The sequence below is a fragment of the Uranotaenia lowii genome, chromosome 2 (assembly GCF_029784155.1).
Source record: "Uranotaenia lowii strain MFRU-FL chromosome 2, ASM2978415v1, whole genome shotgun sequence".
NCBI classification, from domain to species: Eukaryota; Metazoa; Arthropoda; class Insecta; order Diptera; family Culicidae; genus Uranotaenia; species Uranotaenia lowii.
This window is the reverse complement of record NC_073692.1, coordinates 355,218,499-355,241,076: the sequence shown is the minus strand read 5'-3', so window position 1 is coordinate 355,241,076 and position 22,578 is coordinate 355,218,499. Positions and strand designations below refer to the sequence as shown.

The following is a 22,578-nucleotide window of genomic DNA, read 5'->3' as shown; positions in this document are numbered from 1 at the left end:
CACACAGTGGGGTAGACTCGACCAATCGCGCTGGTCAAAACCTCATACCTCTTTATATGAGATTTGATGTTTTCAGAACATTTCTTGCTCTGAATATCTTGATAATTTTGTGTATTTTTTGTTTATGTGGATATTTTAAAAATATTCTAGATAGCTTTTTTTTTTTTAAACTGCGACCCAGAGATGGGTCTTGACTAAAACATTCAGTCAGCGAAACTTTTTTTGTAGAGAAATGAATCCAACTGTGTTAGATGAAATTTCAGAGACTAGATAAGAGAAAATCGATGTTGAAAAACATGCGAAAAAAATTGGCCTTGACTCCCGGTAGGGTGGTCCTACCGGGAGACAAGGCGAATTTTTTACGCATGTTTTTCAACATCGATTTTCTCTTATCTAGTCCCTGAAATTTCATCTAACACAGTTGGATTCATTTCTCTACAAAATTCTAGATAGCTTTCTTAAACTTATCAAAAGTCTAAACTATTCATAGCGTCTTGATAGTCTCACTCACGACAGAGTGGAAGGAGTGAGGTGTGTATATTTGTATGTAAAACTAGCTGACCTGGTAAACTTCGTTTTACCCGTTACTTAATAAATGGTTGGAATATGTTCACAGTTCTTCAACTTCTTCGTGCTTGTGAATCAGTTTTCATGAAAATCATCTTCAAGTTGTTCGAGTTTTGTCCCGTTTCTAGTTCATTTTGTATAGGAGCCCCCCTTCCATAAAAATTAATAATCTCGAAACTATTATACAAACCATCTCTGTCCCGAAAAACCCTCGGATACCAAATTTCACTTAATTCCGACCGACCATTCATACGTGATGGTGTTACAAAGAAAACGCCCCCATTTTAATATATAAGAGAAGATAATCTTACGTCTACGATAATACCACTTAGAACTTTTGAATTTATTTGTAGAATTGGCTGAATTTTGGAAAAATTTAGACTATTTGGACTTCCCCCAATCCCAGGTGCTTGATGGATTTCATGTCTTTGATTTCCGCTTCTATTTCAGGCAGCGAGGGCGCTTACGTGTTGACGCCATGATTCGACTCACTGTTGGCGTTTCGTGGTTTACCAAATTAGTAAAGGATCGTAAAAATGGTTACTTAAAGTCGGTATACATCGGATATGATAAAAAGACCACCATGTTTGCAAATTTGTTCTCTCAAGCGGGATTCAAAAGAGAAAAAAAAACCTAGTTGTTCTCTCTCCGGGAAGCAGTGCAACCAGATTACTAAAAATCAGGTGGTTCATTTGGATAAATTGTCCAATGAGAGAAGCAGCAAATATTGTCGCTGGCATCGGTTTGCATGCATTGAGAGTAAAACTTGCGCTCTCTCGCATACTTTCAGGGTGAACGAATAAGGTGATGAATATCGTCCAATTTGTATAATTCTAATCGCGTAAACAAGAAGTAAATAATATGCTTCAATTGAATGATTAATGGCATTTCGGTGAACAATACATTCTAACAGGAAGAATATCAAATGAAAGTAATGAAAATTATAGACTGATAGATTAGATTAGAAAGCATGAAAGGTGTTGAAAATGAGCCAACAGCGTGATTTGAGATAACTTTTTGCCGCACAAGACCATTTGCCCCGCACCATCCGTATCATTGTCTAGAAGAATTAATCTATATATATAAAAAGCAATTATCTGTATGTTTGTTTGTTTGTTTGTTTGTCCTCTATAGACTCAGCCGTCTTAAGAGCTAGAGATCTGAAATTTGGCATGGATGCTCATTAGGACTAGGAATGATGAAAAATATTTTTAGATTTTTGGACGACCCCTTCTGAAGGGGGTCGTCCATACAAGACCAATATTGTTTTCACGTTATTGACGTTATTTTCCGTCGGATTGTGATGAAAATTTGCACATGAGTGTTTTGAGAGACGAGCAATCGATTACAGTTATCAAATCTAGGGTTAGGGGTCGGCCAAAGGGGTCGTCCATATCCACTGAATAATGTTTTTGCGATATTGGCTTTATTTTACATTGGATTGTGATGAACATTTGCACATGAGTGTTTTGAGAGACGAGCAATCGATTTGAGTTATTAAATTTAGGATCAGGGTGTCGAGACCGACCGACCTATCCTGAATCGATTTTCACCATATTTCCCTAGCTTCTAACATTCCCTATCGGTTCCGCCATTTTCTTCCACTAAAATTTCAACTTTTTTTTCTCGCACGAAAAATAACGCGATACGTTGCTTACGAAATTAGTCTGTTAACTGCCTTGTCGTTTCGTTTCGGTTCCCGTCTAACTATCTTCTTCTAAAACTCTACACAGTCTTTCTCTCAAATTGGAAGGAACACTCTCGAATACCAAAATCTCCTGAGTACATGAATGGGAATTTGCTCTCTCACATATAAGGGTTGCCAATCTTCGAGTTATTCATTTTTAGTTTATACTCGCACAGATATTTTATCTCATATTATTCCCTACACAGGGGTCGGCCAAAGAGGTCGTCCATATCCACTGATTATTGTTTTTGCGATATTGGCGTTATTATACATCGGATTTTGATGAAAATTTGCACATGAGTGTTTTGAGAGACGAACAATCGATTACAGTTATCAAATTTAGGGTCAGGGGTCAGCCAAAGGGGTCGTCCATATTCACTGATTAATTTTTTTGTGATATTGGCGTAATTATAGATCGTATTGTGATGAAAATTAGCACATGGGTGTTTTGAGGGACCAGCAATCAATTTCAAGTTTTGCATTGCGGATCAGAAGTTGGCTGAAGGAGTCGTCCATACCCAACTTTAATGTTTTTGCGATTTTGACGTTATTCTACATTGGATTGAGATGAAAATTTCCGCATAAGAGTTTTGAGGGACGTTCTTTTGCTTTCAGGTTTCAAATCTTGACTCAGGGGTCGGCAAAAGGGGTTATTACTGTTCACTGATTTTACGATATTCTCTTGGTTGAGCATAGAATTTTATTAAAAATTGACACATGTGAGGTTAACAGAAAAGATAATTGATTTCAGGTGTCAAGTTTTGAATCGTGGTCAAAAAAAGGCCGTCCATGCTAGTTGCTCACTGTTTTCGTGATATTGTCGTGATCATGCATCGGATTGAGATGAAAATGTTCAGATGAGGATTATAAACTATGAGCAATTGACTCCAGGTAGCATGTTCCGTGTCAAGGATCGGCGAAAGGGGCGTCTATATTCACTGTTCACTGTTTTCAAGCTCCTTACGTTATTTTACATATAAATTGAAAAGAAAATGTGGCAAAAGGGAATTTTGAGGAACGTAAAATTGGTTTCTGTGGAGAGTGGATATTCCATAGTATGCCAATGTTAGTACATGTTAGATGGTTGCCATTCGATAGCCCCTCGTCAGCCGACACTTCGCCCATTCTTCGCTCGCGTCCTGCTGTCACATCAGCGGTCAGCCAGTCAGTCATGCATCGCTCCTCCTTGAGCAAGAATACCGCGAACGCGCAGCAAGCGTAGCAACAACCTCCCACGGCGCAGGCGACCTCCCTTCCGGCAATCCAGCGCATCAGGTCAGGTAGTGTCACGAGAACAGGTATGTTGCCCAAAGTAGAACCCACAATTGGCGATCCTGCCAGGAGCGTGGTATTTTTAGAATACTACGCAAAACTTAATAATATTTTGAGAACCAACTACTCAAGAATTTTCAATTGGATAAAGTTTGCGGTAGCCATTTTTTTAATCGACCTAGGACATGAAAATCGTAGTGAAGCCGCCAGCTCATGGCTATGATGATGATTTACTTATGCGGAAATCCGAAAAGAATAAACTTTGTCTTACAACTAAACGAGTATACCGAGTGGTGTCCTGGAAATTAAAATGAAAAGCAAACATTCTAAAACACACTAATAAGAGAATCCTAACAAGCCATTAATTTACGTTTATCAAAGTAATCAAACAGAAAATTGCAATTTGTGCTATTGTAGATCATTATTCAAAATATAAATAACATTGTGTATGTGTAATGTTTTCCCCGAAAAAATAATAATAAGTGTTTCCTTAAATGTGCTTTTAATGATCGAAGCCTTTTTTTTTTTTATTAGTGTATTGAAAACTTGATTGAGAAAATCTGACGCGATGCAGACTTCCGTCAGTAGTTTGGCGCGATGAAGACTTCCGCCTGGTTATGTTGAAAATTTGATTAAGAAAATCTGACGCGATGCAGACTTCCGTCAGTAGTTTGGCGCGATGTAGACTTCCGCCTTGTTGTATTGAAAATTTGAAAGAGAAAATCTGACGCGATGCAGACTTCCGTCAGTAGTTTGGCGCGATGAAGACTTCCGCCTTGTTGCATTGAAAATTTGAATGAGGAAATCTGACGCGATGCAGACTTCCGTCAGTAGTTTGGCGCGATGCAGACTTCCGCCTGATTGCATTGAAGATTTGATTGAGGAAATCTGACGCGATGCAGACTTCCGTCAATAGTTTGGCGCGATGTAGACTTCCGCCTAGTTGTGTTATGAATTTGATTGAGAAAATCTGACGTGATGCAGACTTCCGTCAGTAGTTTGGCGCGATGCAGACTTCCGCCTTGTTGGATTGAAGATTTGATTGAGAAAATCTGACGTGATGCAGACTTCCGTCAGTAGTTCGGCGCGATGTAGACTTCCGCCTGGTTATGTTGAAAATTTGATTGAGAAAATCTGACGCGATGCAGGCTTCCTACAGTAGTTTGGCGAGATATAGACTGGATAACGGATAGTTATCAACTGTGTGGTGAAGACTTCCGTCAAAAAACCAGTTGAATGAGTTTGGCGCGATGAAGGCTTCCGTCAATATGATATGTTTGAAGGGTATTTCGAGTTTTGCGCGATGAAGCCTTTCGCCTTAATGATGTTTCGCTTTGCAAATAACTGAATCGATAAAAATTGCCGGCAGTAAATAGTATGGAAAAATGTTTAGAGTAGTAGTAGATGTTGTCATTGAAATAAGATCTGCGAATACCCTCTACTGGGTATTTTGAAGCGAATATAAGAATAATATTTACATCTGGCGCGGTAGAAACTTTCGAAATCGAGTAAATCATCGAGGCTTGTTAATGGTAATATTTGCATTAGTTGTAGCATAATGCAGTAACAAAAACTGCAATAAAATGATACCATGAATCCTGCATCGAGAAATATTAGAACTTAGAAAATAATGTTTGTCAGTTAGCCCATAATTAACGATAATGAAACAGTTAAATCCTCAAGCCAAAAATAACGCTTTGTCAGCTTACAGGAAATATTTTTGCTTAGTTACTTGATTGACGAACGTAAATTTTAGAAGCATAACTCTTCATTCTATCATATAAAATATAAGGGTCACCGTGCCGAAGGAATTGATTCAAGCAGTGCAAGTTCTCTTATGGTGATAATTACGAATGGACTGAAATCTTTGGTGCTCACTTCATTGAAAATATATTTCTTGTAGCGAACGGAAATTAAAGTACCTTATCAAGCTTCAGTCGGGTAGCTTGAACGGAATGCGACATCGTTGAATTAAGTTACCTGATACCGTTCAGAGCACGTATTTGAGCCTTTTTCTGACCTCACTACTCATTTTAAGGTCAGTTTTAAGTGCAAGGGGTTTGTGCTCCGAAAAATCTATGAAAAAGTCGCTGGTTCTGTAAGGCACTCAAGACGGTGTCATTCACTGAGCGGCTTTGAATCATAGCATACACGTTATGAAACCTACCATTAGTTTCATAGAGAAATCTTTCGATATCTGGAACCAGCATTACACGGTTTTGTGGGACACTCCATTACTAAGTCACTTCAGCAATTCTTGTTTTGAGGGTATCCAAGTTGATACCCATATTAAAATCAGAATAATAGAATCAATGAGAAGCATCATAAAGAGTCTAAGTTCTAGAGAAAAAAACTGCATTTGGTTGATTCTTCGAGCAAAGCAAAATGGCATCTAAAATCTAACTTTGTATATTATGTGGAGCGAAAAAAAACTAGCAGCGGCAGTACAATTTTTAAAGAAAATATTGCGTATGGTTCGTACAGTAACTGTATACTCCATTCTATTTTTGCTAAAAGGAAAACACATACATTTCGTCCTAACAATGGTTTATGATAAGAAACATTTAACATAGATTTTCATGGGTTTATTTGTGTTCTTTTTATTTGCAAGTTTAAAAAAAACTGTTTTAAATACGAATTGATGTGTTAACAAACCACTCTGCCCAAATTTTGATTGATCACCAAAATACGAACGGTAAAGGCGGCGCTTAGGAATTCGTTTAAGTGACCTTTCTCAAAATCTATCCTGTACCGATTCGCTTGTATGGTTAGATAAATTAGAGGGAGAGCGATAATTATTACTCTCTCCATTGTCGTTGGATTCACCCAGTCATGCGGCAAGTCAGTCCAAAGGTCCAAACCAGCAGTAGGTAGCTGAATCCCATCACTATTCTCTACCGCTCTTCACTTCCGGCGGATTCAATCAGTTGCCGCCAGTGATTAAACCATACACGACTCTTACAAGATGTGGCTACGGAATTTTAGCAGCTTTATTCTCAAGGGGTCAATCGTTGTTGATGATGACGTCCAAACGGAAATAACCAATTCCAGGTGTCCGTGCATAAGTCATACGTTATAGAACTGATCAGCAAGCTTCCGGTTTTTCGCTCGCCAAAACCCTGATAACCTCGATCTGTAACACGGATGACGAATCCAAGCTGCATCATCATCTTAAGATTGTCTGTTTTGCTTTCATGAATGTTCTTCCAGTTTCGTGGCACCGGCATATCACTATTAAAATGAAATAAGAAGGAAACTGAATAACGTTGTCCAGATAAACTAAGTTTTCCTTAATACATACCTTAGTATTTTTGGCCAATTGTTTGTTCCTGAAGCGACGAAAAGAAGCAGTGACATTTTATTCAGATTCGGCAGTATTTTTTGACCACAACCGGAGCGCTGCTTACGTACTTGTATGCACATCGTATTGATCTCGTCGTCCAGATTCGGTTAGTAGTGTTTCGTTGGCTATTTCGCGACCCTAGTTGCCTCTCTTCAGGGTGACTGGTTTTTCATGGATCCGGAGTTCCTATACGTTTGGTGGTATTCAGTGCCTGGACAAGACGCGTGGATCGATCTCCCAAAAGTAGGCACGTACGCGACAGATTGGACACTTTACAGCCCATATATAGAAGACACCGTCATGCGATTAACGTCGGAACAGTTTTATCCTTCTCTCGCAAGTACGAACGTATGAAATTTGGAAAATTATTTTTTTTCTTACGACTTTGTTTATGTTGAAAGCGAAATCATCTAGTTTTGTTTACTTCTTGTTTTGAAAACATGCACGATGAAATAGGAACAGTCAAATTATGGCTGAATGTTTTTTTAAAAATCACGAACAAGATTCGAATAGGATGTAAAGCGGCAGTGCTAGCCAAAAGTACATTGGATATAAAAAAATCATTGAAATTTTTTAATCTAAACATGATATGAACATGGTGTCAGGGTATTCTACCATAATTCTTTCAATGTTTTTTTTATTTATCGAGAGTAGAAGGGGGATGTGGAGAGTGGATATTCCATAGTATGCCAATGTTAGTACATGTTAGATGGTTGCCATTCGATAGCCCCTCGTCAGCCGACACTTCGCCCATTCTTCGCTCGCGTCCTGCTGTCACATCAGCGGTCAGCCAGTCAGTCATGCATCGCTCCTCCTTGAGCAAGAATACCGCGAACGCGCAGCAAGCGTAGCAACAACCTCCCACGGCGCAGGCGACCTCCCTTCCGGCAATCCAGCGCATCAGGTCAGGTAGTGTCACGAGAACAGGTATGTTGCCCAAAGTAGAACCCACAGTTTCAATTATCGAATTTCGGGCCATGGGACAGAAAAAGAGGGTTTCATTGAAAGTTCAGTGTTTGGTGCAATAATTTTGTTGGAAGCAGTTAATTGATACCAATTTAAGTGTGAAGGTCAAGCAAAAGAGTCGTGGACATAAACAAATAGTACATGTTTCTGCCATAATGTCTACATTTTGCAACCGATCGAGAAGAAAACACTCTCACATAAATTTTAATAAAAAGCCAATCAACCGTTTAATTTGAATTTCAAGTAATAGTAACAGTAGCGACTTTAAACACTGTTGAATTTTTTCCCCAAAATTGTCGAAAGAATGTTTCGAATTCATTTTCTAAACTCATTTTGACGTACCAATGATTTAAATCGAAACGAAGTTCGTACGGGATCAGCTAGTCTATATATATAAAAAGCAATTTCTGTGGGTTTGTTTGTTTGTTTGTTTGTCCACTATAGGCTCAGCCATCTTAAGAGCTAGAGAGATGAAATTTGGCATGAATACTCATCAGGCCCAGGAATGATGAAAAATGTTTTCAGATTTTTGGATGACCCCTTCTAAAGCGGGTCGTCCATACAAGACAAATATTGTTTTCGCGATATTGACGTTATTTATCGTCGGATTGTGACAAAAATTTGCACATAGGGGTTTTGAGAGATGAGAAATTGATTCCAGGTATTAAATTTTGTGTCCAGGGTCGGCAAAAGGGGTCGTCCATATGAACTATCCAGTGTTTTTACTATATTGACGTTATTATGCATTGGATTGATATGAAAATTGGCACATGAGTGTTTTGAGGGACGAGCAATCGATTACAGGTATTAAATTCAGAATCAGGGGTCGGCCAAAGGGGTCATCCATATAAACTTTTCAATGTTTTTAAGATATTGGCGTTATTATGCATTGTATTGAGATGAAAATTTGAAGACGGGGATTTTAAGGAACGGACAATCGATTCCAGTTATCAAATTTTGTAGAAGGGGTCGGCAATATGAACTGTTCATTGTTTTTGCGATATTAATGCTTAAATACATTGGATTAAGATGGAAACTTGGTAAGTGGGAGTTTCAAGGAACGAGTAATTGATTTCAGGAGTCGAATTTTTATTCAGAGGTTTGCCAAAGGGGTCGTCCATATAAACTGTTCAATGTTTTTGCGGTATCGACGTTATTATGCATTGGATTGAAATGAAAATTTCCACATAGAAGTTTTGAGAGACGCTCAATTGTTTCAGATTTCAAATCTCGAGTCAGGGGTCGGCAAAAATGGTCGTCCATATTATCTGTTCACTGTTTTTGCTGTATTGGGGGTTATTCTGCGAGCCGAGTGATGTGGCTCACAAAATTTCACTTCTTTAACCTGACTCCAGGAAATGTTTCAGAAAAGAAATATTAGTATAAATGAGCTCCAAAAATCGATCACAGGACATTTGAGCTGAAACTTCAGAAGCAGAAGCCTAGAGTGATTTCTGCAGTCGGCACAACGAGGTGACTATTTTGCACATCACGTCACGTGACTCTCAGAATAAGCCCCATTTTTTGATTATACATCGGATTATAATGAAAATTTGCAAATGGGAGCTTTACAGCACATGTAATTGATTTCACGTGTAAAATTTTGACAAGGAATCAATAAAAGTGTTCGCCTTAAAAAATTTACGATTTTTCTTTGCAATAATTACGTTGTTAGGCATCATATCGAGGCAAAAATTAAAACACAAGAGTTTTGCAGGACGCGGAATCGATTCCTGATAACAAACTTTCTATTAGACGACAGAAAAAGGGGTCATCAACATTTACTGTTCAATGTTTTTGCAATAATTGTTTTATTATGCATGAGATCCAGACAAAAATTCATTCACGGGTGTTTCACAAAACGGACAATTGAGTTATGAATTAAAATTTTTAATAAGACGACAGAAAAGGGGTTGTTAATATTGCGTTTTAAATATTTTAGACATAATTTCGTTTTTATGCATCCATAAAAGACAACAATTCGTAAACGGGTGTTCTTTGCAACAGTCAATCAACTTTTTATTTTAAATTTCCATTTGGTAGACAAGCAAGTAGGTCTCTTGCAAATTCTGTTTAGTATTTTAAGCAATGTTTTGGTGAAAATGTGTCCAAATTACCAACCAAATACAAAATCATCAGCTTTAAAGTTAAAAGCGGAACGAAGTTCGTACGGGATCTGCTAGTAATTAATAATAATACCGACACATTCAACATGGTATAACTGTTTTACTATTGGGTAAAAATCAACACAATTTTGCAAATCTTTCATTGATGTGAATTGTTTACATGCCGTCAAACTCGAAGTCGTGTTTTTCGATTCAACGAAAATGGAGGTAAGCTAACGCGCGTCGAGAGAACAAATTCTTTCCAAACACCAATTTCCTGACCTGTCGCACCGGCAGTTGGGAGAAATTCATTCATCATTCAACCGTCTCAAGAGTGTTGAATCGGTTGACGTTGGACCACAGCAAAAAAGCTGGACGAAAACCGGGACCGGAGAGCAAAAAATCAGAGGGAAAGATGAAGCGGTTGATTAAACCAAATCCCAATGTCTCAAGCCGTGATTTGTTTAAAAAGATCGGCATGTCGCATAGCTACGTCAAGATTGCAAAGAAGAAAGCTGGACTATATACATCAAAGGTACAGAACTTCCCAATCCGCGATGAACGGCAACAATCGACGGCTAAAACTCGGGCACGGAAGCTCTACAAGAAGATGCTAACAAAATATGGCTGCTATGTGAAAAGCCGATTTTATTGGCGATTTGCAGTTCCAAACGACGTTCAGAGGGCACTTCGATCAAAATGATGATATTTTGGATGGAAATGTCATTTCGCGTACTATTTTTCCAAAACAAAACGGAAATTTTCTATTTTTCCGTGTTTGAAGTAGTATTTATCCAGATTGGATTGGAGAAAATGGTAAGAAAATGTGTTCTACACAATCGTTCATATCTTCAAAACCCGTCTGTTGATCGATATTCATTATTTTTTAGTTTTCCGGAAACAGCTGTGTGGAGTCAACGAGCAACAGCCTGGAAGACGCACCTGGAGTAAGAATGTTCCCTGTTTCGGAAGTTGTGCGTTCGTTAAGTGGACAAAATTGTTGGAATTTTCGAGGAACCATTCGAAAAAAATTTGTTCAAAGCATTTCAAAGATGGAGATTTCATAGCCCGTAAGTTTTTTGTTTATATTTAAAGCAGTGCCTGAAAATAAACCCATTAAAACACCGTTGTAGATTCGCGCCGAGTTTTGAAGAAAACATCGTTTCCGGACATTAAACTAACTGCTGCATCGGCAAACGGTCGCAAAACTTTAACAGAATGTTGCGTGTGTGCTCCAAATTGGCTTCGACATTATAAAAAATTTTAAGACTCTTCAAGATACGCTAGATTTCAGCATATTGAGTGTTGTGGACGATATAAAGGTTATCACATGTGAAGACTTTAATTGTTATTAATTAATGTTATGTTATCATGAACTGTGTATTAAAATAACTTTCCTTCACTAATCTTTCAAAGTGTACAATAAAAAGATTTAAATTTCCTCAGAAAATAAAAAAATAAAACTCTTATTTTTCAAATAGTAGGTTCTTAATAAAGTTGATCTTTGAGTAATTGAACTATTATTAACTTTCTTGTTCCGGTTTTGCAACTACAGCTTAAAATCCATGAAGAAATGGAGTGTGTGAGTTCAAGCTGATGTGATGAAGCACTGCGGTTGGATGTGATTTTTGTGTAACATATCCTGTCAGCTTTACAAATTCATACGTTTTCTCACTGAAACCGATAAAATGTACGTGATTGGCTTTAAAAACAGCGGACCCTTCTTAGATTGGCCGGACAGAATCTCCAACGTAGTCAAGCACATCCACCATGTCGATTTCTAACGGAACGCAACTTCCGAAGCAAAACGGATACTAATAAAGCACTCCTATTGAGACTAGAGAACGATTATGCGGCTCTGCGCAATTCCACCTTTGAGCGATACATCCAGAATATTGAACGTGGTATAAAGCAAGATCCCTCTACTTTTTGGAAGTATATCAATAGCCGCCGCCTCACAAACATTGTTCCTTCATCTGTCACGTTCAAGGAACGCACATCGGGAACTGATAGAGAGTCAGCTGATTTGTTTGCCGAATTTTTCAGCAGTGTGTATAGTCCGCAAACCTTAAACTGTGACGACGCCTACTTCGAATCTTTGCCTACCTACAACATTAGGCTGCCACAGCCTGATTTCACTATTGAGGAGGTGTTTATTGCTTTGAGTAAGCTCGATCCGTCGAAAGGGCCCGGTCCTAATGGGATTCCATCGTCGTTGGTATCAAAAATCGCAGCATCTCTTGCCGTACCGCTACGTATAATTTTCAACAGATCGATTTCTGAATGTGCTTTTCCCAGCCACTGGAAAACTGCTTCAGTATCTCCAATCCTTAAATCTGGAAACTCTCACCGTGTAGAGAACTACCGGCCCATATCAATATTGTGCTGCTTTTCCAAAGTCCTCGAGTCTCTGATATACGAAAGGCTATATTCAGCAGCTAAACCAATACTCACCGAATACCAGCACGGATTTGTAAAGAAAAAATCAACGCTGACAAATCTGATGTGCTATGTAAATGAATTGCACACCGCAACAAAAAAAGAAAAATGCAAGTTGATTCAATATCGATTTTGCTAAGGCTTTCTACAAAGTACAACACAGCATAGCAACAACAAAGCTCGAACGCTACGGTTTTCCTTCATGGATAATAAAATGGCTGCATTCCTACCTGGTAAAACGTCAAGGTTACGTAAACATCCGAGGAACACACTCTAAAGAATTCGACATGCCGTCCGGTGTTCCTCAAGGTGGTCACCTAGGGCCGCTTATCTTTGTGCTTTTCATAAACGACATAGCTACCTACCTCAACTCGACTAAACTACTGTACGCCGATGACCTAAAAATTTACAGAGTCATTGACTCGATAGTGGACTGCATTACGCTTAAGGAAGATATGAACAAATTATTATTATGGTGTGATACGCATGGGATGGAAGTGAATGTCGGAAAGTGTAAATGCATAAGTTTTTTCAGGACTAGAGCATCAATTGTATACGAATATTCGCTCAGGGACTCCACCTTAGAAAGAGTTTCAACGATAAAAGATCTCGGAGTTACTTTCGATCAAAAGCTCTCGTTCGCACAGCATATCTCTGTAGAGGATATAGATGGAAAATTAGAATATAAAGAAATGAAATATAATTGAGCATCCATAGGCATACAAAATAAAAAAAGTTCTGAACGAAAAATGTTCTCTTTATCAATTTTAATCCAGAGAGTAAAAACCCATCGATTTGGCTCCGCCCATTTCTCTGACGCTCGGGTATTTGACGCTATAAAAAGAGCGTACCCAGCGTAGTTGGGCTCATTCGTTTGACTAATCTCGAAGTGGAAGCATCGGTTCCTCCAAGATGACGGTTCCTTCAAGATGACGGTTCCTCCAAGTTGACGGTCCCTCCATTCTCCAAAAAGAAGGCATCAAATGGAGAAGAAATTGGTCTTGTTTGGTTCAGCAGTTTTCACTGCTGCCAACAATTAAAGAGTTTCCTTGATATTCATTTCAGAATAATTGTAAAATTACGACAATCTCGACAACCACAGCAAAAGCGTTTGCCTTATTCGGATTTCTTCGCCGAAATACACTGAGTTTTGAAGACCCCTATGCTCTTAAAACAGTATTCTGCTCGTTAGTACGAAGTGTACTGGAATATGCTGCACCTGTTTGGGCACCTTACCAGTCCGTTCACATCGAAAGGATAGAGAGGGTCCAGAAAAAAATTCTTCGCTATGCACTACTAAGATTGCCCTGGCGAGATTCTGTACGTTTACCACCTTATTCCGAGAGATGTGGTCTTCTATCACTGACGTCTTTGAGTAATAGGAGGACGTACTTGCAACGGATCTTCGTGTACGACATCTTAACAAACGTTATTGATTGCCCGCAACTGCTGCATTCTCTCAATTTGCACGCTCCAGCTCGACAACTACGCAATCAAAATTTTCTCTGGCTACCAAGAAGCAGAACGAGTTTTGGCCAAAATCATCCACTACATCGATGCTGTCATGCTTTCAACGAAGTTTCCCACCTGTTCGACTTTAACGTATCAAATTCGATGTCTAAACGTTCGATCCGTGATTGAACTTAATTTTAAAATGATACATTGTATGTTACTTAGGTTAACTTTTAATTTTAAGACTTTAAGTCTAAATGACTTCACGGTCAAAGACTCCAAATAAATAAATAAACAGCTTTTCCTTGGATTTAATCTTAAAAAGTCACAAATGTTTTTATTACAACATTACATAAAAACTAAATTTGCTTGTACAAAAACCCTCAGGACTGGTAAATCAAAAATTTTCTTACCCGGTTCTGCCATATTTACTGTCTGAAATTTGCTAGTTTCCGCAAAAAACACATTTTTTATACAACTCACATTGACTGCAGTGTTAAAAATCAGCTATCATCATCCTTTTGTTAGTTCTGTAACTGAAATCTAGTTGGCGCTGCATGCAAAATAGTTTTGCTGCAAATCGCCAATACAAATTCCAGAGTTGGAGTTTTTCATCGGCAAGAGCAAGTTCGATGTGGACGACAAATTTAAAAAGAAAAAAATTTCGAAGTTCTTCTTGAAATATCTCTTTTGGTAGGACATCTGCTCTTACGGACTGAGGAGTGAACCTTCTGTGACAAAGGGCGCAGTAAATGGCGAGATCTCTGATTTGAAGATAAGCCTCGAGAAGCGCCTTTTGCCGTTCTTGCAGCAGCATGATGAAGCTCCGCTATTTTGGCCAGATTTGGCATCATGCACTTTTCTAAAAGTGTCCTGGAAAATGCGTTCAATTTTACACTCAAAGCTCCATCGGTTAGCTATTCATTTGATAATTAATGTAATTATATGTATAAAACTACCCCACATTTTTGGTATGATCCTAATTATAATGAGAAAATTGGCATTATATTTTCGGTGTCGCAATAATTTCGTGTTCGCCCTTTATGAAGTTCATTTTCCCATATAAAACCCTTGCCGTGCTTTGAATATGAAACAACACGACTTACCAAAACCATGAAATTCAGGTATTTCTTGCGAACTGGAAATGTCACAAATACCCATAAAATGTACAAACCCTGTGCAACGAACCGAGCTCATTATGAAATTACTAGCCACTGCTCGTCATCCCTCGGGCTCTCTGAGCCGTTACAGGATTCATTTACATTGCCCCAATCATGACGAAACGACGAAACATCTCGCCCTTTGGTATTTTGCATCGCCCATTAACGAGCACTGGCTTGGCCGCGGCGGTGACTCATCTCACCGGAATTCAGCACGTACCAAGTATCGTTGCTGTAGGTGAATGATTTTCTCACGTCTCACCCACCGCACCGCACGTGTTTTCCCAGCATCGGGGCGTCGTTGCGTTGATTTGCTAAGCTTTTCAACGGCACGGCGAGACAGAAGTGCATGAAGCCTTCTAGCAACTCGTCCATTTGTTGTTGATGTTTGGCTTTCGGGGTTTGTGTACACAAATTTTCCACCGTTTTTCACCCGCTACCTCATTCGTTTTGTGCCAAGGGGTCTGGAAAATTGTCGGAATTTTTTCCCTCAATGGGCTGCTGGCTGGCTTCAGCCAAAGTTGAGCTGAGTTGGGAAAACCGGAAGCGGAAATGGCTGGCTGTTTGCTGGGCCATTGTTGCTATTTTACGGGGTAGCAAAAAAGGTCAAACACTCTCAGTACCCCATTAACATCCTTCAGGGTGGAAAATTTGGCCTTAAACCGTTGACTTTTCCTGACTTCCTCTAGGGGAACCGGAATAGTCCTACATGTTTTTAATGAGATTCATTACTCATCCGGATCCGGAAAAAGGAGCCTCAGTCTTCGATTATGGCAGCCAAGGCTTACCGAAACCCGTCTGTCAGTCGACGCGTGTCAGAAGCACGTTATACCTGGGCTGTAAAATTCTATTCTTGGGGCCAAACTTACCTCGTACGAACCGGATGTGTCCAGGATGTCCAGGGTCAGGTTAACGCCGCCCACGGAAAAGTGCCCGTGGTGCATTTCCTCGACCGTTCGTTTGTATTTCGGCGAAAAGGTACTGTACAGGAACTGGGTGATGATGGAACTTTTCCCAACCTTAGCTGATCCCATCACTACGATTTTGTGCCGAACGTTCGAGTTTATTGCATTTTCGTCGTTCTTGGGGGCTCTGAAAAAAAAAGGAATGAAAAGGGTAGATACTGGTTTAAATTATTGGTTTTATATTCCTATGCATGGTATAACTATTTAAATTAAAAGATTTGACATCATTAACTAACTACTTCAAACACCGTGAGAATTATTTTTTTTTTTCGAAAATATCAGTAGTAGTTTTCAGTAAAATAATGAAGATTGGAAGGAGTACTAAAATTAAAAATTTTCTCTTTGCTATTTATACCCTGAAGCATAGTTGTGAATATTTTTATCACAGTCCTATATTTTAAATATGTTAATGTGAATTTTAAGTTTTCTAAGATTTTTATTATATTTGCATAGTATTCCGGCTCACGACATAAGTTGACGAACATCTTCTTCTTCTTCTCTTCTAATATACAAAGATTAGTTGGACTATATATGTTTGTTTGTATGCACCTTATACAAATCCATACCGCTTAACCGATCAGCCTGAAATTTGGTACAGTTATGTTTTTGGACCATGGTAAGGTTTGAGTAATAGTTTTGAGCCCCTCCCACCTAAAAAAAGGGACCCTCCCATACAACTTTCGGTTTTATTCACACGAATCAAAAGTCATGGCACCCATTTGGCAACCGATTTTCGTTTCCTTTGGCGGGATTGTTTTCACCATCACTGTGGGGTTTTCGGGAAGCAAACGATTCCAATAGTTTAATACGTAGGTGTGTATTAAAATATTTCTAAAATAACAATGGTTAGAGAATATCTTTAAAGTAATATAAATGTCTTACGTTTACTGCTTCTTCCTATAAACTCATATGTGAGCGACCTCGAATCGTTGTGAATATCATAACCTTGATAATTTCCGATCGAATTTCTGTACCTGTCTGAGAACTGTTTGAAACCAACGGATTGTATCGTATCGCGCCTGTTGTGATAATAACTACTTAAAAGGGGTACATTTCAAATCACAAGTATTCACCTTAAGGCCTGCGAATGTTCCGAATAGTCGGTTGATGTTCTCGTGTTTCTAAGTGGTCAGTTTGATGATCGAAAGTACTGTGAATTTCATGATATACAGCGTTAAAGTCTGACTGTGCAATTTAAGTTAAACTTACTGTTTGGAGAAATATTCATATGTGGGTGCTCACAAATCTTCACTGAAGTTCAATTAAATCTATTATAAATTCCCTAAATTTTTGAGAAGGTACTTCTAGATCACAATAGAATGACTTTGAGTTTTCTGATCTTCTTTGCGTTGCTAATTATTATTCATATACCTAACATTCCGTTTCAACTGACATTTGCTTAAACCGATGAATTATTGTTGCGTCATCACTAAGTTTGCGCTGAGATGAGACGTGTCGACGTATATTCGTGACACTCCCCCCCAAGTATGCCATCACCATGGTTTACTTTGTTTTACGTCGAATATCTAGCATCTGACTTCACAGAAGTGACTTCATCTGACTTCACAGAAGGATGTTGAAAGTTTAAAGTTGATATATGAATAGCCGCTTTCTTATTTTTCTGTTGTGACTTATTTCAGCCGATATCACTCATTTCGTTATGTAATTTCCGATGAATTTATTCAAGTCCATTGCTGAGAGTTTACATTCCTTTTCAATCCTGTGAAGCGGTTCACGCTTTTAGTTGACAACTGCCATGGTTTACCAGTGGATTTAATTTTCCTTGAACCATACCTTGAACGATACCTCGAAGTGCATTCAAAGGCTTATATTTTGCCATTACCAACTGTGTCCCTCGATCATTGGATGTTTGAATCGGTAACCCCCTCCAAACCAGAATGTAACAAATTGACATTGTTTTAGTGGTTGAATAAGTCATTTTACCTCCCCATCGCTTTTCGGTTTTCCGTTCAACTAAATCATATAAGAATCCACTTACGTCTGATCTAGTAAATGCAGAAGGTCCTATGAATGGTGAAAGTCTTGAAACGAAAGTATTGTTCATTGAAACACGACAATGTATTGTCATTGGATCAGTCAACATTGTAATACTTGTTATCGACGAATAACTTTGCATCATTTTGCGATGATTATCTGTTATCGATTTTTCATGCTGTAATTTTGAATACCATTGTAAACCAGGAAGTACAAGTAGTAGTATAGTGAGAATGATTAACTTGCTGTAAGGTGAATAGAATTTATCAAATCCCCTAAAAGAGTGCTTTTCGAAACAACTGGTTTTTGCGCGAGTGATTGCTTTCACCAATGTGTCAGACAACCGATCTTGGCTTGACTCAGCTAATGCCGATGGCTCAGAAGAATCCGGATTACAAATGGAAAGAAAATCCTGTGTTTCCGCTTGTAGTGGTTCAGTATTGTGTTCAGATTGACATTTGTCAATAGAGTGATATCCGATGAAATTTAAGTTAGATGTTTCACTGCCACCGTAAACAAGCCATCCGAGGGGTGTTTTTACTCCGACTGGTTCGTGCATTTTACCTTTGCGACCTTTGAATGCGTAACCAAGATTAGTATTATTAATTCCAATGAGAATTTGTGGTTGAACATCACTGTAGGATTCCGCTGGGACATCTCGTAAATGTTTGTATCTTTTTTTCATTTATTCCATGTCTAAAGATTGCTGAAAAAGATCAAGATTTTCGACAGTATGAACCTCGTGCAGCCGATATTTTCGCTGATGATAACCAGTTCCTGAAATTCCCATCGACACATTCTGTGAATTTGATTCTGTCCTGGTTTCGCTATTCGTCCAACGTAAACATAATGATTCAGCTTTACCTTCCGCCCCAAGCTCAGATGCAAGAGATGATTCAATCAGAGTTAACGAAGAGCCATCGTCCAAAAAGGCATACGTGGACACGATTTTTCTAGGGCCGTACAAGGTCACTGGGACTACTCTAAATAGTGCTTCGGTGTTGGAATAGTGATGCAAATAACACTCGCGTGAAGAAGGATTCGAACTATTTTGAACTTCTGAGGCTGCTGTATCATTGCCCCCAAAATTATGCAACAATGCATGGTGTTTATAGGAGCATCCATCTTCACCACAAGATTTCTGAGACCTACATGGAGTTGTGTGATTTCGTAGGCATATTTTGCAAAGTTTAAACTCGTTCACAGCTGACAAACGAGCTTTATAGCTCAGAGCTTTGAAACGTTTGCATTTTTCTATATTTGAACAGTCGCCTCTGCAGATTCTGCAAAGTTTCTCGGAGAACTCTCGTTGAGGTGGAAATTTGTCTTCAGGTTCGAAATGTGGACTTTTCCTGAGCTTGATGGTTTGCGGTTCTTTTAACGATAGCTTTGCAATAGGTGAGACTGTCTCAGCAAGTTCATATAACCAATTTGAGAACGTAAATATTGTCACGTGAGTGATCGTGCGCCGATACTTAAGCCAATACATTGTTGGAAGTTTTTCAACTAGTTCACGCAAAAGAGAAACATCGTAAGTGAATTCATCTAGTTCACACGCTTCAATCGTTGCGCATAGATTTTTGACCGTAAGAGCGAATTCGACAATGGTGTCAAGCTGATTTGCTTGAGGGGACGAAGAATTCCGAATTTTTGTAATTAGGTTGAAAACTATTACTTCCGGATTCCCGAACAACATTCTTAGTGTGGAATAATGGTTGGTACGTTGGCGGGATGCATCAACATACAACGAACTGCTTCATGCGCTTTGCCTCGTAGACACTGTTGGAGTCGAATAAGGTTTTCGTCTTGCGTATATCCACACATGCTAGTAGTTGTGTGGAAAGTTGAGATGAATAAAGGCCACTCTTCTGCAACTCCGCTAAAAAACGGTAACTCGCGAGAAGCTGCTTGACGTGCTGCCACATGGCTGGTGGTAAGGTCATGATGGTTGTCAGAGTCTCTCGGAGACACTTGGATGTTAACCTTCTGCGGGGTAGATCGATGTGGTGGAATAAAAGGGCCATCTCCCATCGGTTGCACGATCGGATAGTTAGTGCGTTCTGGTTCGTTGGGTATTGCACCTCTTGGACTATGTTTTTGGCGATCCAGTGTGTGAACGTCAGCGAACTGGTTTGAATTTGCGGCATCAAGTCGTCTTTTGGAGTTATTCAGTTGCAGCTGTCCCGGATTTCCTGTATCAGTTAACCACTGCGCTACCTGCTCCTGAGATTTGTTTAACGGTGGTATCCCATCGACGGATATTTGAGAAGAATCACTGGCCATTTCTTGGAGCAGCTCGAAACGTTTGTTGAGATTGTCCATCTTACGCCTGTGTTCTTCTTCTTCCAATCGCTGTATCTCCTCCAATCTTTGAAGCTCTAGATCTGCTCGGCGATGAACTGAAGCTTGTCTGGAACCTGGAGCCCGATAATAAATTTGTTGAACAGTTAGTCCTTCGCGAAATTGATTAGGATCCGCCTCTGATGTTTCAGCTGTGTTTTTCATCGGCGCGGCAACTTCTTTAGCAAATGCTCCGGCAGCAGAAACAGTTGTATTATGGGGAATCGACGATGTAGGGTAAACAGTTTGGGATTCTATAATTGGAACACAACTTTCTGAGCTAGCAAGTGCTCTTGAACAATCCACTATAGTACACAGCATAGACCGATTGACCGATAAACTAGCGATGGGGGGAATAACTATTTCTGATGGTTTCGATATTGATGCACTCATAGGGGTTAATTTTTCGAGCGATATGATTTCGCTCGTTGTAAGTGGGAGATTAATTTTACCGATTGTGTCGCAGGGAGGATTTACCGAAAAACCTTGTAAGTCATCTTGCGGTATGGCCAATGATACAGTTTTAGGGACGTGAATGACATTTACATCATCTGTGAGACACTCGGCACAGTTCCAAGGTTGATCTGCAACCTCCTGTGTTACTCCTGCACACTGGAAATGGTACCACAATTCGCAGCAATCGCATTGCACCATTTGGTCGGTGTCTTGTTTGGAGCAGGCTTTACACCGGTTAGCAGACTTCGGTATCATCTTCTTGTTAGTCACTCCACTCTTTAGGGTAGCGGTAGATTTCGTAGTCCTACGCATCTTGGACTATAAACAAATATTTTAATGTGGGGTTTTCGGGAAGCAAACGATTCCAATAGTTTAATACGTAGGTGTGTATTAAAATATTTCTAAAATAACAATGGTTAGAGAATATCTTTAAAGTAATATAAATGTCTTACGTTTACTGCTTCTTCCTATAAACTCATATGTGAGCGACCTCGAATCGTTGTGAATATCATAACCTTGATAATTTCCGATCGAATTTCTGTACCTGTCTGAGAACTGTTTGAAACCAACGGATTGTATCGTATCGCGCCTGTTGTGATAATAACTACTTAAAAGGGGTACATTTCAAATCACAAGTATTCACCTTAAGGCCTGCGAATGTTCCGAATAGTCGGTTGATGTTCTCGTGTTTCTAAGTGGTCAGTTTGATGATCGAAAGTACTGTGAATTTCATGATATACAGCGTTAAAGTCTGACTGTGCAATTTAAGTTAAACTTACTGTTTGGAGAAATATTCATATGTGGGTGCTCACAAATCTTCACTGAAGTTCAATTAAATCTATTATAAATTCCCTAAATTTTTGAGAAGGTACTTCTAGATCACAATAGAATGACTTTGAGTTTTCTGATCTTCTTTGCGTTGCTAATTATTATTCATATACCTAACATTCCGTTTCAACTGACATTTGCTTAAACCGATGTATTATTGTTGCGTCATCACTAAGTTTGCGCTGAGATGAGACGTGTCGACGTATATTCGTGACAATCACCATGGGCATTAGAAACGACGATCCAAAATTCTCCTGTACTAAAAAGCAAATCAATGCTTGCTGAGCATAAACAATTTGGAATTAGAACTTTTGGTGGGTTTTTTTTCCTTCTACTGTTTAAAGCACGTGGTACCGGTGCGAGGCATTTGATTGTAATAATGTGCCTTCATTTAGGATAGAAAGAACTACTCGCCTGTTAGAAATATATTGAGATGAGCAGTGGTTGAGAATCTAATAACTATTTTGACTGAAAACTAATGTTCCAGCTTTTAGGAACCATCCATTTTCATACTTTCGGAACTCCTCATAGGGAAACAATTAATAAAACTGAGGGTTGAAAGTTCAAGGCTGCGATCTCAACACTTTGATTGCCGAGTAGGAATCAAATTTACAATAGGAATTAGACAATTAAACGTTCATTTTATGCAAAAAATTAAAACCAAATCCAACGCACGAGACTTTTAGTAATTTAATCTGAAGTTTTTAGTTTTGTACAATTCAATTTCATTTGTAAATTTTTAAATTTTAAATTATTATTGCTCATCGATGTGTTCGATTCTACCATCCAATTATAATTTTTTTTTGTTTCGATTATAGTCGTTTTACCATTTTTATGGCATTCGCGACTCTATCAACGTTGCAGTTGGCGGATCGTTATTGAAAAACTTATCCGGTACAACTGTGTTCGATGTTTATTCTTGGGCTCGAATTCACGGACATCGGCTCAGGAAGCAACAGACTTGCCAACCGAGCTATATCACAAGCCCCTCCAATTATAAGAA

General features: G+C 39.0%; 1 protein-coding gene across 4 annotated transcripts in view; it reads right to left on the bottom strand.

Moving 5' to 3' along the window:
- Positions 1-22,578, bottom strand: part of LOC129748667 (GTP-binding protein Di-Ras2) — a 454,908-nt gene that overhangs the window by 6,031 nt on the left and 426,299 nt on the right. For all 4 annotated transcript variants that reach the window (XM_055743338.1, XM_055743341.1, XM_055743342.1 and 1 more), the window contains one exon: positions 15,861-16,083. In XM_055743338.1, the coding sequence (XP_055599313.1) occupies positions 15,861-16,083 (223 nt within the window). The remainder of the gene's footprint in view (positions 1-15,860; positions 16,084-22,578) is intronic.